General features: G+C 59.1%; 1 protein-coding gene across 2 annotated transcripts in view; it reads left to right on the top strand.

The window, feature by feature from the left end:
• RAI1 (retinoic acid induced 1) overlaps window positions 1–18,094 on the top strand; it is a 112,000-nt gene extending 93,906 nt beyond the window's left edge. For both annotated transcript variants that reach the window (XM_087825742.1, XM_087825743.1), the window contains 4 exons: window positions 2,463–7,950; window positions 11,783–11,876; window positions 16,176–16,225; window positions 16,710–18,094. In XM_087825742.1, the coding sequence (XP_087681868.1) occupies window positions 2,479–7,950; window positions 11,783–11,876; window positions 16,176–16,225; window positions 16,710–16,724 (5,631 nt within the window). In that variant the 5' untranslated portion in view covers window positions 2,463–2,478 and the 3' untranslated portion in view covers window positions 16,725–18,094. The remainder of the gene's footprint in view (window positions 1–2,462; window positions 7,951–11,782; window positions 11,877–16,175; window positions 16,226–16,709) is intronic.
• Window positions 18,095–18,445: the final 351 nt, after the last annotated feature.

Raw genomic sequence — 18,445 nt, forward strand, 5'->3', positions numbered from 1 at the left:
TCTCCACCAGGCGCTGGGCTTTTCGTATTTTAATTGAACTGTCTTTTCTCAGAGATAGATGCTTTCACCATATCCAGCTGCTCGTGTGTATTGGGAAACCCGCCTGCAGTACAGCTCGGCTAAATTAAAAGACACAGCAGCTGGACTGATTAAAGCTGGGGGAGGGGCTGGACACTGGTCATAGCACTTTCTCTTTTTAAATAATGTTTCTGGGTAATGCATTTTGGAGAATGTGAAAAAAATAAAAGCTGTAGAAATGTTAATGATATCCACAGGACACTCAGCAGGAAATGAGAGCGATCTGGGACTAATAAAAGCTGAAATATAATTTGTGCAGATATACAAGGCGCAGCCTTCAGAGTGGGCTTGGGTTTGCGCATTCTGGGCTCATAAACACAGCATGGGAGGTGGGGGAGGGCAGCTCTGGTGCAGTGCTCTGCCTTGAGCAGAGGTGGCTTCCACCTGCTGGCCCAGGTGTGGGCAGCGTGGGGAGGCACCGAGTGTGCCTGCCAGGGGCAGAAGGGGCCACCAGGCTGGGCAGCCTGTGGCGGTCCGCTGGACATCCTCTGTGCCTTCCCTGCGGTGGTGGGGTCAGGAGGCGCAAGGCTGTCCACCTGGTAGGGAGCTTCCAGGCCAGAACCAAAGCTGCCTCTAGCTCCCATGGGCTGGCCTGTAGCAGCAGGCACCTCCTGTAATGTTTGATCCCAGCCACCAGAGATGCGATTGAAGTGGGGCAGAAGGGCAGGCACGTTTCTCATTGTTGGAGATGCCTGAGATAGGTCCAGGGAGAGGCAGGAAGGAGTTTGCCTTTGACGTGCCTGGTGGGCAGGAGCCCGCCTTATGGAACACTGGTCCCCTCCAAGCAGCAGTGCCTCCATCCCTGAGTCAGGGCCTGCCGAGGGTCAGAGAGGTGGGCCCCTGGGGGCTGTCGGCTCCCCTGGACTTGCCCTGCTCCGCTGGCTGGAGCTCCTCCTCTGCTCCCCTCCCTGGTTGGCCCCCAACACTGAATGAGGAAGGTGTCTAGGTAGGATCCTGGAGAAGAAGAGCAGTGAGCTGGACCTCTTGGGGGCAGTCCCTCCTTCCCTCCACATCGAGCTCTGTCTCTCTCCCCTTTTCAGTTCATTCTGGTCTCTCTTGTAACCCTGGAATCTTGTACCCCAAGGCAGGTCCCCCTTCCTCTTTCAGTGTTGGGAATGGGAACTGGAAAGTCCCTGTGCTCTCCTGGGGCCCAGGATGTGCAGTCCTCGCTGAGTCATGGTCTTCCTGTTCCCCTTCCCCACCTCCAACCCCAACCCTAGTTGTGGGTAAATCCTGAGCCCCCTGGGGCTCCCCAGCCTGGAGTGTTTCCTTGCTCCTCCCTCTGTGGATGGTCATCTGGGGTGCCCAGGCCTCTGGTCAGTTGGGAGAACCTATATCCTGGACACTGAAGGCTGGCCTGTTTTGTGAATCCAGTTGCTCTGCCCTGAAGGGCCCTCACCCCAGGGTCATTTTCTGACCAGAATTCTGCTTTGGGTTAGGTTAGACCCCCACCAGGACCCCAGCCCCTAAAATCACAAACAGATGGCTCTTGGCCTGGCGTGCCCTGGCCCTGACCCTGTGGAGGCCAAAGGGACCTGCCAGGAGGGCCTGGGCTGCCTCACACGGGAGAAGTGTCAGTTGTGTCCTGCATTAGCCTGCACTCCCTCACTCTGGGCCTTGTGATTTGTTTACGCACCTATGGTATCAAAAGGATGCAGGTGCCACCTTCCTGCGTTCCTGGAAGTCAGAGAAGGGGATGTTTTCTGACTACAGTGGTTCAGATGCCCCCAATCAACGTCTGCTACAAGGAGCTGACAGGTTCCAGATGGCATGGAAGTGATAAGGGAGGTGTGTGTGCACGTGTGTGGCAGGCCTTGCAAGCTGCTCCGGGCAGGGGCAAACCTTTCTTGTCCCCGGCTTGGCTGGATCACACTGAACACTGCCAAGCTGAGACGAGATTACAGGATCCAGCTGCCCCAGGGGACAGGGGAGCGGGAATTGCTGTGCTAAATGATTTTGAGCTGTCAGGAAAGGGCTGTTAATGGTGGGATGGGGGAGAGAATGGGGAGCCTGCCAGGGGGAAGGTGGGGTAGCATCTCCCAGGCGATCTGGAGAGTTGGGCAACTGGGTTTGCACCTCCCTCCCTCTCTCCCTTGGAGGGCAGCCACCCTTGGCAAGGCTCAGTGGCAGGTGATATGGGTGGGAATTATAGAGCACACCTCCCTGCCACAGAAGTCGTCAATATGTGCACAGCTGGTGGGGAGGCCCAGGCAAAGGGGGTGCTATCAAGAGCTGTGGGGAGAGTGCAGGGCTGGGTGAGGCATGGCAGTCAGGTTTTCTGAGGTGAAAGGAAATGGCCCAACCGAATCGCTCTCCCTCTGTCCCCTCCCCTGCCTGTCTTCCCCTTCCCACCCCTACTCCCTGTCCCCCTTCTCTTTTCACAGATAACCAGCCCAAGTCATGCAGTCTTTTCGAGAAAGGTGCGGTTTCCATGGCAAACAACAGAACTACCAGCAGACCTCACAGGAGACATCTCGCCTGGAGAATTACAGGCAGCCGAGCCAGGCTGGGCTGAGCTGTGACCGGCAGAGGCTGCTCGCCAAGGACTATTATAACCCGCAGCCATACCCCGGCTACGAGGGCAGTGCTGGCACACCTACCAGCGCTGCTCGTGGCAGCAAAGGCCTGCCCGCGCAGCAGGTCCTGCAGGGGAGGCCAGCGTTCGGCTACAGCGTCCAGGACAGCGGCCCTTACCCGGGCCGCTATGCAGGCGAGGAAAGCCTGCAGGCCTGGGGGGCCCCCCAGCCGCCAACCCCCCAGCCACAGCCCCTGCCAGGGGGGGTGGGCAAATATGACGAGAACTTGATGAAAAAGACAGCAGTACCCTCGGGCAGGCAGTACCCAGAGCAGGGTGCCCAGCTGCCCTTTCGGACTCACTCCCTGCATGCCCAGCCCCAGCCCCAGCAGCCCCAGCAGCCCCTGGCCTACCCCAAGCTCCAGAGGCAGAAACTGCAGAATGACATTGCCTCACCTCTGCCCTTTCCCCAGGGCAGCCACTTTTCCCAGCAGTCGCAGTCCTTCCCCACCTCCTCCACCTATTCCTCCACTGGCCAGGGTGGCGGGCAAGGCACCCACTCCTATAAGAGCTGCACAGCACCGTCTGCCCAGCCCCATGATAGGCCACTGACTGCTGGCCCCAACCTGGCCCCAGGGCAGGGAGTTCAGAACCTTCATGCCTATCCGGCCGGCCGCCTCAGCTATAGCCAGCAGAAGCAGCAGCAGCAACAAGCCCTCCAGAGCAGACACCATGCCCAGGAAACCCTCCATTACCAAAACCTTGCCAAGTACCAACACTACGGGCAGCAAGGTCCGGGCTACTGCCAGCCAGACCCGGCCATCAGGACCCCGGAGCAGTACTACCAGACCTTCAGCCCCAGCTCTAGCCACTCACCCGCACGCTCCATGGGCCGCTCACCTTCCTACAGCTCCACCCCATCACCGCTGATGCCAAACCTCGAGAACTTTCCCTATAACCAGCAGCCGCTTAGCACGGGGGCCTTTCCCGCAGGCATCACTGACCACAGCCACTTCATGCCCCTGCTCAACCCCTCCCCAACTGATGCGACCAGCTCTGTGGACACACAGGCCGGCAACTGCAAGCCACTCCAGAAGGACAAGCTCCCGGAGAGCCTGCTGGCGGACCTCAGCCTGCAGAGCCTCACCGCCCTGACGTCGCAGGTGGAGAGCATCTCTAGTACAGTCCAGCAGCTGCTGCTCTCCAAGGCAGCCACGCCGCAGAGGAAGGGCGGCCGGAACCTGGTGTCCCAGACTTCGGAGCAGCACAAAAGCCAGCACTGCAGCCCTGAGAGCAGCGGCTTCTCAGCCGAGCAGGTGGGCACACCACTGTCCAGCCACGCCGAGCCGCCCGAGGCCGACTACCTGAGCGGCTCTGAGGACCCCCTGGAGCGCAGCTTCCTTTACTGCAACCAGGCCCGCGGCAGCCCCTCCAGGGTCAACAGCAACTCGAAGGCCAAGCCTGAGTCCGTGTCCACCTGTTCTGTGACCTCGCCCGATGACATGTCCACCAAGTCTGATGACTCCTTCCACAGCCTTCACGGCAGCCTGCCGCTTGACAACTTCTCCAAGTTCGTGGCAGGCGAGCAGGACTGCCCACGGTTGCTGCTCAGTGCCCTGGCGCAAGAGGATTTGGCCTCCGAGATCCTGGGGCTACAGGAGGCCATTGGCGAGAAGGGTGACAAGGCTTGGGCCGAGGTGCCTGGCCTTGCCAAGGACACCAGCAAGCCACCCTTCTCGCTAGAGAACCACAGCGCCTGCCTGGACTCCATAGCCAAGAACTCATGGTCACGGCCAGGGGAGCCCGAGGCCCTGCCCGAGTCCTTACAGCTGGACAAGGGTGGCCATGCTAAGGACTTCAGCCCAGGGCTGTTTGAAGACCCTTCTGTGGGCTTCGTCACCCCAGACCCCAAGAAGACAACTGGTGGCCTCTCCTTTGGCTCCAGGCCCACCCTTGGGGCTGCCACTTCAGACCCCAGCACTACAGCTTTTGACTGCTTTCCGGATACAACCACAGCCAGCTCAGCAGACAGCGCCAACCCCTTCTCCTGGCCAGAGGAGAACTTGGGGGATGCTTGTCCCCGGTGGGGGCTGCACCCCAGCGAGCTCACCAAGAGTCTGGAGCAGGGTGGGAAAGCCTCAGATGGCATCAGCAAGGAGAACGCCCACGAGGCTTCAGCCTGTCTGGGCTTCCAGGAGGAGGAACCCCCTGGGGAGAAGGCCAGTGTGCCCCAGGACTCCAAGCCAGAGGTGGGCGGGGTGAAGGAGGAGGCAGGTGGGCTGCTGCAGTGCCCTGAGGTGGGCAAAGACGACACGTGGCTGGAGGACAGCCGGCACTGCTGCTCGGCCACAGACTTTGGGGACCTCCCCCTGCTGCCGCCCACTGGCAGGAAGGAGGACTTGGAGGCTGAGGAGGAGTACTCATCCCTGTGTGAGCTCCTGGGCAGCCCCGAGCAGAGGCCCAGCATGCAGGACCCGCTGTCGCCAAAGGCTCCGCTGATGTGCAGCAAGGAGGAGGTGGAGGAAGTGCTGGACCCCAAGGCTGGCTGGGGCTCCCCATGCCACCTCTCTGGAGAGTCTGTCATTTTGCTGGGTCCCACTGTGGGCGCCGAGTCGAAGGTCCAGAGCTGGTTCGAGTCCTCCTTGACCCACATGAAGCCTGGGGAAGAGGGGCCCAGTGGGGGCCTGGCTCCTGGGGATCCTGCTACCCTTGCCCCGGAGGCCTCCTTGGTCCAGAAGCCAAACAAGCCTGCTGTTCCCGAGGCACCCATTGCTAAGAAAGAGCCCGTGCCACGTGGCAAGAGCTTGCGGAGCAGGCGGGTGCATCGGGGGCTTCCCGAGGCCGAGGACTCTCCGTGCAGGGCGCCGGTTCTGCCCAAAGACTTCCTGCTTCCAGAATCCTGCACAGGGCCCCCCCAGGGACAGATGGAAGGGGCAGGGGTCCCAGGCCGGGGGACCTCAGAAGGGCTCCCCAGGATGTGCACCCGCTCCTTCACAGCCCTGAGTGAGCCCCGTACTCCTGGACCCCCAGGACTGATCACCACCCCTGCCCCACCAGACAAACTGGGGGGCAAGCAGCGAGCTGCCTTCAAGTCTGGCAAGCGGGTGGGGAAGCCCTCCCCCAAGGCAGCGTCCAGCCCCAGTAACCCGGCTGCCCTGCCAGTGGCCTCTGACAGCAGCCCCATGGGCTCCAAGACCAAGGAAACGGACTCTCCCTGCACCCCTGGCAGAGACCAGCGCTCTATGATCCTGCGGTCCCGCACCAAAGCCCAAGAAGTCTTCCACTGCAGGCGGCGGCCCTCTGAGAGCCGGGTCCCCAGCTGCCGTGCCGCCAAGAAGCTCCTTGCCAACAGCCATCTGCCTGTCACCTTCAAAGTCTCTGGCAACTCCCAGAAGGAGGGCAGGGCCAACCAGCGGGCAAGGGTCCCCAAGCCCAGTGCAGGCAGCAAGCTATCTGATCGGCCCCTCCACGCACTCAAAAGGAAGTCGGCCTTTGTGGCACCCGTCCCCACCAAGAAGCGGAACCTGGTCTTACGGAGCAGCAGCAGCAGTCCCGGTGGCTGCCGGGCAGATGTGAAGGAGGAGCGGGCTGAGGGCTCCCCCACCCTCTTCAAAAGGATGTCTTCTCCCAAGAAAGCCAAGCCTGCCAAGGGCAATAGCGAGCCCACTTCGAAGCCCCTGCCCCCAGAGACCCCTGACACCTGTCTCAAGCTGGCTTCACGGACAGCCTTCCCGGGGGCCATGAAGACCAAGGTGCTGCCACCCCGGAAGGGCCGGGGCCTGAAGCTGGAGGCTATCGTGCAGAAGATCACCTCGCCCAGCCTGAAAAAGTTTGCATGCAGAGCGCCAGGGGCTGCTCCTGGGAATCCTCTGAGCCCGGCCCCCTCTGAGAAGGACCGTGGGCTCAAGAGTGCCAGGGGCAGCCCGGTGGGGGCAGAAGGTCTCTTACACATGGGCACCGGGCAGAAGCTCCTGGCAGCTTCAGGGACTGACCCGTTTTGCAGAAATGCAGCCAACAGATCCTTAAAAGGCAAACTCATAAACACTAAGAAACTGTCCTCGACTGACTGTTTTAAAACTGAAGACTTTATGTCCCCAGAGGCCTTGCCACCTGGGAGGACTGTCCTGGCACCGAAGAAAAGAAGCCGGAGAGGCAAGGCTGGAGCCCTGGGACTCCCCAAAGGTCCCCTGGAGAAGCAGCCCCATCTAGGCCCTTCTCTGCTCTTGACTCCCAGAGATAGGGCCAACAGCATGCAGGGTGGCAGTGAGGACAGCTGTGGCGGAGGAAGCAAGAAGCCAAAGATGGAGGAGCTGGGCCTGGCTCCCCAGCCCCCTGAAGGCAGGTCCTGCCAGCCTCAGATGAGGGTGCAGAAGCAGCCAGGCCATGCCAACTACAGCAGCTATTCCAAGCGGAAGCGCCTCACTCGGGGCCGGGCCAAGAATACCAGCTCCTCACCCTGTAAGGGGCGTGCCAAGCGGCGACGGCAGCAGCAGGTGCTGCCCCTGGATCCCGCGGAGCCTGAAATCCGCCTCAAGTACATTTCCTCATGCAAGCGGCTGCGGGCCGACAGCCGTGCCCCAGCCTTCTCCCCCTTTGTACGGGTTGAGAAGCGAGATGCGTTCACCACTGTGTGCACTGTTGTCAACTCCCCTGGGGAGGAGCCCAAGCCCCACAGGAAACCCTCCTCTGCCTCCTCTTCCTCCTCATCATCCCTGGATGCAGCTGGGGCCTCCCTGGCCACGCTCCCTGGAGGCTCCGTCCTGCAACCTCGGCCCTCTCTGCCCCTCTCCTCCACCATGCATCTGGGGCCCGTGGTTTCCAAGGCCCTGAGTACCTCTTGCCTTGTTTGCTGCCTCTGCCAAAACCCGGCCAACTTCAAGGACCTTGGGGACCTTTGTGGGCCCTACTACCCCGAACACTGCCTCCCCAAAAAGAAGCCAAAACTCAAGGAGAAAGTGCGGCTGGAGGGCACCTGTGAGGAGGCCTCGGTGCCCCTTGAGAGAACACTCAAGGGCCTCGAGTGTGCAGCTGCCGATGCTACGGGAAAACCCCCCAGGCCCGATGGCTCAGCTGACCCAGCCAAGCAGGGTTCACTGCGCTCCAGTGCCCGGGGCCTGTCCCGGCGGCTGCAGAGTTGCTACTGCTGTGACGGCCAGGGGGACGGCAGTGAGGAGGTGGCCCCAGCTGCCGACAAGATCCGCAAGCATGAGTGCAGCAAGGAGGCACCGGCAGAGCCTGGCGGGGACACCCAGGAGCACTGGGTGCATGAGGCCTGCGCCGTGTGGACGGGTGGGGTCTACCTGGTAGCCGGGAAGCTCTTTGGGCTGCAGGAGGCCATGAAGGTGGCCTTGGACATGGTAAGAGGCCAGTCCAGCCGGAATGGGGAGCTCGGGTTCCACAGGACAGGCAGGCAGACAGGGAGCCCCCTTGCCTCCAGCACGACGATTTGGGCCACACACACCACAGTGACAGATTAGTATCTGAGGTGTTTGGGGCAGTTGAAGCAACCCCAGGTTGAGGCAGAACACACTCACCCAGCCCTGTCCCAGACTTTACACTTCAGTCCCTTGATGCCTTCCCAGCCCAATGCCCACCATACACTCACCTGGCATCTTCCAGCTCCAGGGTACCACCTGGCCCCACCTGCTCATGTAATCGGCCAAGATGCTGAGGGCCCAGAGGACGAGGGGCCTCCCAGAGCTGAATGTCAGGGTGGCCCACAAAATCAGGCTAGCCTCGCTCGAGTACCCCTGAGATGGAGCTGGGTGGGGACTTGGGGGACAAGCCCCTCAGACATGAGACTGGAATGTGTCCCCTCTGCTGGATGGCCCCCAAGACCACACCACCTTCATCAGGCAGGGGTCCAGGGACCTCTCATAAACAGTCCTAAAATGCCCCTTGGCTGACGTCTTGGTTCAGATCCCAGCACTGCCCCTCGACGTCACCTCTCTGTGCCTCCATCTCCTTGTCTCTAGAGCGGGCATTCTAGTTCCCAGCACCGAGGGGCCGGAGGATTCAGCGAGTTAATGGCCTCGAAAAGTATTCAAGCCGTGCCTGGCCTGTCTGAGTGGTGTTGACATCCCTGGGCTAGAATAGTGACAGCAACAGGAGCCATGTCACCACCCACGGTGACTACCACCTGGGTTACTATGGGGCTCTCATTGCTCACACTCCCCTCCAAGGGTGTGGAAGGCACTTGAGTGAGGAGGCAGCCAGGAGGCCACTCAGACGAAGACCTGGCAGGAGCCAGCAGAAGGTCCCTGGGACAGGGCGTGGGGCCAGCGTTCTCCCCGAGGCCGTGCTCCTGCCCCGCACCCCCACTCGGCCATGTCCAGTAAAGTGACAGTCCCTGGCACCTCCACATGGCCTGCCCCTCCCACCGCCTGCCCCATCCCCCCACCTCAGCCCCTCTCACCGGCCCTCACGCCCACCACTGGCTGTGGGCCACTGTGGACAGCTGGCTGCGGCCACCAATACCTAACCTGGACACTTAGCGACATCTCCATGCCCAGATGTCCTGCCCACTGGCCTCAGTAGGATACCTGCCGGTTCTTTCTGCAGCCTGTGAACAGTCCATGGGCCCTGGCACTCCCTTCTTCCCTTCTCAGTTCTTTTCCTCCTTCCTGCTGTCTGGTCATCAGCTCCTTCCCAGCCATCCTGAAATAGGTTCAGGCTCTCCTGTCATTGAAAAATAATACTAATCCTCAAATCCCCGCCCCAGCTGGCTGCTCCCCATGCCCCCCACTGTTTGCAGCCTGGCTCCTGCAGGCATCTGCTCTGCAGCCATGCCTCTGTGCTCACCAGCTCGCCTGGCTCTTGGCAACCCACATCCCACCAACAGCATCTCCCTGCCTCACCTGAGGCAGCTTCCTTGCCACAGAGATGGTCCTGGGTCTTGGGGGGCTGGCACTGGCAGCCGGGGCAGGAGCCTCAGAGGGACTTGTGAAAGCAACACCCTGCTGGAAGACAGGCCCATGCCCACAGGACACACTGGGGAGATGGGCAGGGCCTGGGGCTTCCCACGTCCCCAATCAGCCCCTCCCCTCCTACAGCCCAGGCCTCCTCGTAGCTGTCCATGCCCAGCAAGGCCCCTCCCTGCTGCAGCAGCCCCTTGGAGCTATACAGACCCTGTTTCAGTTTCTGGCTCTGCTGAGGGTGGCTCTGCGACCCAAGGCGAGTCACTGTCCTCTGTGAGCCTCGGGATGCCAAACCCGTTAGCAGAGTTGTGGGTCTACGTGGATGGTCTGCCTCCTGTCAGGCCTGTCAATCCCATGACCACTTCCCTCTGGAGGAACAGAACTGTGGGCCCCCAGGGATACCCTTTTTCTAGGTCTCCTCCTGGGAACCCCACACACAACCTACTGCCCCCAAGTCCTGCCATGCCTACCTCCTGGACCTCAGTTTCCCAGCCTGCCCAGAGTCCAGCGCTTGCCCTGAACCGTGGACCTGTCTCCTTGTGACCTGGCCATGGACACTGAAGGTGTGGTCATGATGGGGCTGTATGAGGACAGTTGCATTGCTGAGGCCAGTTTGGGCCCCTCCTCTAGCCTGGGGTGCTTTGGCAGGTTCACAAGCCACACCCCTCTTTGTAGGGGGTTGGAGCAAAGGCCCCGAAGCTTCTGTCTCTGTACTCAGTTTCTTCCATATAAATGCCTGCCTCAAGGACTGTTGGGAGGCCTCAGGGCAGGTGGGGTGGCGAGAGGCTGCCAGCCAGAGGAGCCCCTGGCTGTTCCATTTAACCATCCAAATAGCTGAGGGCTTGTGGGCACATATGGGCCTGGTCTGGGGCCTCCACTCCTGCTTGCTTTCCCCTATTTGAGATAGGACCAGAAGGAAACTGCCTGTTCAGAGCACTATGTGAAAACCTGATGTTCCAGATGTACCCTGGCCTCCCACCCTGCACTCCCTACTCCCAGCTTGGTGCGGAGGGAACATCCCCAGGCATTTCTCAGGCTAGGCCTGTGAGAGGGAGAAGACGTCATCCCTGGCCTATCTCCCAGCTGCTGGGGGTAGGATCGCCCTCAGTCCTGGGCCCTAAAATGGAGCCCAGCCTGCCTGGGCTCCAGCCAAGCTGCTGGGCTCAAAGCCCAACCCAGCTTCTTCATGAGCTGTGTAGCCTCAGGCAAGTAACTTAGCCTCTCTGAGCTCTCATTGGTAACCTGGGTGAAATGCACCATCAGGAGGTTGATTATGAGGAGCTTCTAGGCACGCCTGGTACATCGTAAGCTATAGTTATTTGTTCAGAGACTTAGCATCGGTGCATGGGCCTGCCGCCCTCTCCACCTTCCATATGTCACTCTCCAACCCTACATGCTGTGGTGTAGGCAGCCTGGTTTGGGGCCGACTTGCCCCTCCCCAGACCCCAGGTTTTGCTTCACTCTTTCAAGGGCCTCCCTGGCCTTGTCATCCTGTCCTGGCCACATTTCCCTCCAGGCAGCTTGGGCGGGCATAGGGCAGCCCCCACCTCAGCAGACCATACTTTTGAGACCCAGAGTAGACCAGCCACCGTGCTGGACAGCAGAGGATTTAACTTAACATCTCAGGATTGGCTGCGTCACCTCCTACCTGGCCCCAGGGAGAGTGAACGGCAGGTCCTGAGGTGGTGGCCTGACTCCCACCCAGGTCAGTGCTGTTCTGCTGCCAGCAAGGGGAGGAAGCAATGCTTGCTGCCTTCACTCGCCTCAAGTGGGAGTGTCAGCTTCGTAAAGTACCGCGCAGGACCGGTAAGCTGTGGTTGGTGGGTGAGAACGCGTTCTGAGCGCAGAAGCCCCACCAGCGCCAGCTGGTAGCCATGGCCATCCTCATGTCTGGCACCATAAGTTCTTGTCATTTGCTGGGCACACGAGATCCCTCACATAACATTTCTGGCCTCCCATAAGGAGGTACTGTCCCGCTGTTCAGGGAGTGGCTCCAGCGGTTGTGCAGTGCAGGTCTGCCTGTGACGCCAAGGCCCCCGTATTTATCCACAAGTAATCATTCCTGCCTCTTCCCCAAAGGGTCCCCCAACCAAGGCAGCAACGAGGAGGCTGCCCCAGAATCAACCCTGTGGGCATTAGTGCCCCATCCTGACCCTCTTTCCAACTGATTTTTGGGGACCATTTTGTGGTAAGGTGGCAGGGCCTACCTGTATGGCCCACCTGCCCAGCCCTTCAGTGGCACACTCACCCATCTCTACTCTTTCTTCACCAGACTTGTTCCAGCTGCCAAGAAGTCGGGGCCACCATCGGGTGCTGCCACAAAGGATGTGTCCACACCTACCATTACCCATGTGCCAGTGATGCAGGTAAAAGCCAGCCTGGGGGGACAGGAAGGCCCTCCAGGGGGACCCTGGGCCCAGCTCCTTGAACCCAGCCCCATTTGAACCCTTGGCTTCCCTCCTCTCTTCCCAGGAGTCTTTCTTTCTCTTTGTCTCTTCATCAGAACCTGTGCTAGACAGTGCTAGGGACATGGTGATGAGTTATGTTTGAAGAATGCTCAGAGGTATAAATGATAAGATGGAGAGCTCTTTGAAAAGCTACCATTGCCAAAGGGTATTGAGAATTTCATATCTCAGAGAGGAAGCGGCACTGAGGCTGGGGCTTTGAAGGCTGAATAGGAGTTCACTGACCAGAGAAAAAAGGAAAGGATAACAAAGGATAACTTCAATAACAAAAACTGAATGAGATGAGAAATGAGGTTTAAAACAGATTGTTTACAGAATAGTTGTAAAGGTTCGCACCAAGACTTAGAGATATACCTTATTTCATTTAAGGAAAGATATTGTTTATGGTGAAATTTTAGTCATTGATGAGGGCAGTATTTTAAGGGGGCTTAGAAGCAGCTTTGGCCTGGATTCAAACCCTGGTGGTAAGTCATTGATGTCTCTGTACTCAGTTTTCCATCTATAAAGTGGAGATGATAGTAATCTCTTCCCTGAGCTGTGTGGAGCAGCAAGTGAGAGAAGGAGCCCTGCCCAGCAGGTGCAGCGTCAGTCCAGTTTTGGAGCCAGCCCCCATGGCCTCTGTCTTCACCCTCTGCTCCCCTTAGCCTCCCTTCTCTGGCCTGGAAGGGGGGTGAAGTTATCATGACCTTGCCTCATGGAGCACCCTCCCACCACCTGGGGACCACCCTCCTCCCCACCTGAATGCCTGCTGGCTCTGCTCTGGGCAGAGCTCCCTCCCCCCTTGCTGCTGGAGTGCACAGAGAGTGATGACAGTTCTTTGGCGAGGGCTGAGGTGTGAGCACCCTGCAGGGAGGGAGCTAGCTGGAGCAGGGACATGGGGTTCTCACTGGCTCCAGTCTTCCACTCAGCAGTGTGAGTCAGATTTTAACATGGACTCTGCCACTTACTGAGACATATGGCTTTATTCACAGTAATAGCTATCGTGAGGTGCATCCCTTCTACAGTGATTCATGTAGTGCCCACTCTGTGCCAGGCCCCACGTCAGGCCCCTGCACTCTCCAGTTGCATCTTTACAGACATGCTGCCTTACCCATGGCCACAAAGGACAGTCCAGACAGAACGGGGGCGTGACTCCCTGTGTGTCTTCTCCACATCTTGTGCTCTCTCTTCCACCCCAGTACTGTCCAGCCCCTGAGGGGCTCACACCTGAGTGGAGCAGAAAGGAAAACCATGGTCTTTGCCCAAAATTACAGAGACTAGACAAGAAGATTCATTCTTTCTGAGCCGGGAGGGAATCCAGGAGGACTTTCAAGAGGAGGCAACATTTAAGCCATGCTTGGAAAGATCAGGGGAGGTGGGCAGCAGCTGGTTAATGATGGCTTGCAGCAACAGAACTTTTGTTTCAAATTAAGTCTTCAAAGGAGTCCAGTAAAAGAGGGATCTCTGTAGAGCCCAAAGACTGGGCCAGGCAGCGGCCTGGGGGCTGGGAAGATGAGGCACTGACACGATCAGAGCTGCCTGGGAAAGAGCTGACGGACACTGCATCGTTCAGGCAGAAGAGGAGGGTTACCAGGTCCAGGGAGAACCTGTGTCTCAGAGACGCGTTGGCACAGACCCACGAGCCTTGGTGTGAGGGATGAGGGAGCAGCGGTGAGGGCGGGTCTAAGGCGGGGGCAATAGTGTATTATGTGCTGCTGCCGAGCTCCTGGCCCTCCCAGGCCCAACTTCATTGCGTGAACGCCGACACTTCATTATTCCTCAGGAGGGCATGAGTCAGCTGGCAGGCTCTCTGCTGAGCTCACTCAGGTGTCCACGGTCAGCTCAGGTGGCTGGGTCCTCTGAGGCGGGATGCTCAGGGCCCAGCTGGGCAGCTCCTCTCTGCTCCACGTGGTCTCTCGTCTTCCCGCAGGCCTCTGCTTGGGGCCACACAGCCCTTTCATGCATTCTGCTGGCCAGAGCAAGTCCCACGTGAAGCCCACATTCGTGGAGTAGGGAATGCACGCCTCTCCTGGGTGGGAGGAGCTGCAGAGGACGGGGGACAGGGAGGGGCTCATGGCTGTTTTGGCAACCCGTCACCGCACATGGCAGCTTCCCTTGGGCAGGTTGCATTTGAGGTGTCTGCAGCCGCAGAGAGCTGTCAAAGCCGTGGAGGGAACAGCTGGAGGTTGGGCGGAGAGTTGGAGGAGGAGGTGGAGCCGTGTGTGCCTGAGGCCCGAGGAACAGCAGCCAGAGACAGTGGAGAACCAGTGAGCCTGGCAGCCAGCAGGAGGGTGAGGGGAGGCAGGGCTTCAGGCAGCAGGGAGGGCTGGCAATGGCAGCCCTGGTCTGGCAGGAGGGGCTGGGAATGAGGGAACAGGGAGTAAGCTGGGCAGGCCCAGCCTTTGTCAGCACCTTACACCCACCTGGCCTTGGGTCTGTCAAGTGGGGGCATGTGGGGCTCTCCAGGTGTCTGGGCCAGGCTCCCAGTCACAGGGCACCAGGGCTGCCTGCCTCTCCTGCCTCTCCTGTCCCTGCTGCCCAGGCTCACTGACCCTGCCTCCCATTCAGTCTCATTAAGGAGCACCACGTTGGAACTAAGCAGTGATTCTGAAGGGCTGCCAGGGAAAGGCGCACGCAGGCCCCAGGGCCACCTTGTCAGCCAGGTCCCAGGCTCCCCTGATGCAGACACCAAGAGAGGAGCCAGGAACTGATGACTCGGCTCTTCCCAGTGGCTCCCCTCCCCACGCTTGATGTGGATTCTGGCGGATAGCTGAGCAAGCTGGTTTCGGAAGGGGAAACCTCCTACCCTTTGCTTCGGGCAACATAAGCTTTGACTGTAGGGCCTTTAGCAGGGTGGTCTGGGGGTGGTGGTGAGGGTGTTGTCGTTTGTGTGCCATGGGTGAGCCTGGGGTTTTAGCCCAATGCTCTTTGGAAAGTGTGAATTTAATCCCAGAACCATGCCTGGCTTGCCTGAGCTCAGGGAAAGGGAAAAACTGATGACCCGCTTCCAATTGCTGGCCCTGCAGTGCAGAAACTCATGGGCAGCTTTTAGGACTAAGGCCCCAGTTTCTGGCAGGGGCCGGTGGAAAAAAGAAGAGGCAGCCTCAGAGAGACCTGGAGCCTTCCAGCCCTGCCCTCCAGGCTGCAGACCTGCCCCGCCTCCCCACTCTGCCCCCTGGCCACCACACTGTCATGGTGCCACCGCACGGAGCCACCGCTGCTGGCCACAGTGTGGGCAGGAGAACTCTCTTTGGCCAGCTTGGGGCTCTGGCTGGCTGTGGGGTTTAGGGTTTGTTCTGAACAATGTCAGGTGGGGCATGGGAGGAAGGCGAGTGAGCCTGGGACTAGGCTCACCAGGGTGTGGTGGGTGGGGGTTTCAGGGGGAAAAGCCAGGGTCTCCCTAGGCAGGGAAGTGGTGACTCACTGAGACATCAGTACAACCCTGGCCTGAGGGGGGCATCAAGGACTGGCCATGCTCAGCCAACCTCTCTCAGATGCCTGCTGGCCTCTGTTAGACCCGATGCTTCAGTCCACTGCTCTAGCCCTGCCCCCACATTCAGGCCTGCCTCCCCTCTGGTTCCCACAGGAACAAGTCCATACCCACCCCTGTGCTCACATACACCCTCCTTATCAGTCCCCACAATGGACACACAGTAGGTGGCAAGAGACCAAGGCTCAGAGAAGCAGCTAATGCTCAAATTCGGACCCGTGACTGCACCACCCAGTCCATAAACAGTGGTTCAGTGAGCATCCCCTTGGTGTCGAAGCCTCTTGCGGCCACTGGCCACACCCCTGGGAAGGAGGCAAAGCTGGTGCTGAGCCAGCCTTCCGGTGAGGCTTGCAGGAGGCCTCGCAAGTCATCTGTAGGTAGATCACTAGGGGGCAGTGACCAGTGTGGCCTGGCACAGTGCAGCAGGGGGAGGGGGAAGCTGGGGGTGGCGTCTGCTACAGCAAGGGAATCTGGGAAGGCCTCCCAAATAACCGGAGCTGCAGGTGAGGAGGCGAGGAGAGAGGAAAGGAAGGACTAGCCGGCAAGGCTGGAGTGCAGGTGGAGGCAGGGGCCCCAGCAGCCAAGTTTGGGTTGTGGAGTTTAAACAGTCCTACACCCATTTTGCAAAGAGCCCCTGTAGTGTAGGGCCTCGGGGCAGTCAGCCCCCTCCCCTTCTGCCCCCCAACGACACCAGCGGCTGCCCTAACCACATAAACTTCTCTTGGTCACAGGTTGCACATTCACCGAAGATAACTTTTCTTTGAAATGCCCCAAGCATAAGGTAGGTGACCACAGGCCTTCCTGGAAGGGGTCTAGGCTAGAGATGGGCCCCTCCCTTCCCCCATGCCCTGCAGACCCCTGGAGGGAGTTCCTACTCCACTCCCCAAGGGGCACCAGCCCCCATCTGCCCCCTGCTCTCACAACCGCTCAGCCTTATTGGCAGTTAATCAGCGGGCGCCCGGGCAGGTCGGCACTTGCTGGTCAGAAAGACGGTTTTATAAGCCCGGCAGGTCCTGACAGAGGGGCCGTCCCAGGTAGTAGACAAAGGGAGGACAGGCAGGGGCAGGGACTGGGGCCACACAGCAGGGTGAGGGCTAGAAGCGACAGAAAGCCTGGCGTGGGGCCAGCTGCCTCGGCAGAGAGACCCCCACCCCCACCCAGCTCTTAGGGAGCCTATTCTGGGCGGGTGGGGCTGGGGCTTATTAACCGCTCGCACTGGTCCCAGGCCCTCTAACAGCGGTCGGGCGTGGACTCTTCCCCTGCAGAGGCTTCCATTGTAACACACCCCAAGGCTGGGAAAGCGCCGGAGCCGCCTGCCCTCCCGCCACTGAAGGAGAGGGGCCCTCTGTACAGCCGCCAGGCCTTTGAGATGCTTCCAGAGCCGATCCCCGATCTGACCTGGATCTTGGATCTGGCTGCCTAGGGCTGAACCGTGCAGTCCCTGGTTGGGAAGAAAAACTGTTCTGGAGCTGCCTGCTCCCAGAACTGGATGACACAGCGTTCCTGCCCACAACCCCGGGCCAGGCTTGGAAAGGGGGAGCCCGCGGAGCGGCCAGACTCCTTGGGGTACCCAGGCTCCAGCAGGGGTAGGAGACGCTTTTAGCCTGGAAACACGCTTCTCCACCGGAAGTTCCAAATCAATGTGGCACACGTTATACGTGGGTGCTGCCACCAATGCAGCTGGGCGCCCTGGAGGTGGGGGTCCAAAGAGCCCTGGAAGTGACAGGGTGGCTCCTAGAAAGAGGTGGGGGGTGGGGGGATGGAGCCTAAGGCTTTCTGGAGAGGAATGGGCCAGAGGCTTTGGAACAAACCATTCCGAACGTGCCGGAGTGCCCTTCCCACCCAACATTTGCCAAAACCTTCATGCAGTTTGGGTAGAGCCAGGGGAGTCTGGGGCCATGCTGAGGGGATGCAGGTTCCCCGGCTATAAGCTGGACTGGGGGGCACCCCTTTTGCTTCTGTTCTTCCCATTTTCAATTCTCCACCCCACCCCTGGAGCCAGCCTCAGAGCGCGGCGGAGTCTCCACCAGAGACCAGCTCCAGCAGACCTGTGATTGTCCCTCTGCACGGCCGCCTTTCTCCAGGGACTGCAGCAGCTACTCCGCTCAGGAGCAGAGACAGTGCTGATCTGTGTACAAATCCGTATACCCACTATATATATGTCGCATAGAATGTATATATGTTGGGAACATGCTCGCTTCTCCCGTGTTGCTGCCGTCGTGTGCTCCTCAGCACAGGGCCCTTGCCGGGAAGGGGACCACAGCCAGGACGCCCTTCCCACGCAGCCACCACCAGCCCAGGCCAGGCCCTCCGCTCTCATTTTCGCCCTCAGCTCTGTTCATGCTTTGATAGGCCTGAGGCAGCCCCTGGACCGGGGCACCCTAGCAACTTCCTGTACATATGACTGTAAAATGGTAAACGTGTGTATTATATCTGGCCTCGTTATATAGTGTATATATATGTATACATATACATATATATAATATATATGAAGACTGTAAATGTTAAGACTAGTGTTCTTATTAGTATATTGCTTCACACTGAAGATTGTGTGTATCGAGCTGTTTCTAAAAGATGTTTATTTTCCTTAAGAGTAAAAAACAGTCATTGCATTCAGAAAAAAGTCAATAAAGATACGATTGTTTTGGAAGTCTGCAGCCCGTGGGTTCTGACCAGATTCCGCTGGGAAAAGGGGCCGAGTGTGGGGTAGAAATGGAGGGGAAAGCTCAGGAGCACAAATGGAGAGTCAGGGATTCTGGCTGTTTCTGCAGGAACAGGAAACAAGTCCCTGCTGCAAAATCAACACCCACCCCCATGCAACCTCAGGTCAGAATGGGGGATGGAAGGCTTCCTCAGGTATGAGACAGATGACTAGGGGACGGGGTGGGAAAAGTGAGACCGATATCCCAGACATACAGGGATACCAGGTTGTAGCTCTTGTCAACAGATCCTTAAGGACGCTGAATGTCCTCCATGTCACCCTTGGAGTAGGTGGGGTAGA

This window comes from Miniopterus natalensis, chromosome 17, assembly GCF_054644295.1.
Source record: "Miniopterus natalensis isolate mMinNat1 chromosome 17, mMinNat1.hap1, whole genome shotgun sequence".
Lineage (NCBI taxonomy): Eukaryota > Metazoa > Chordata > Mammalia > Chiroptera > Miniopteridae > Miniopterus > Miniopterus natalensis.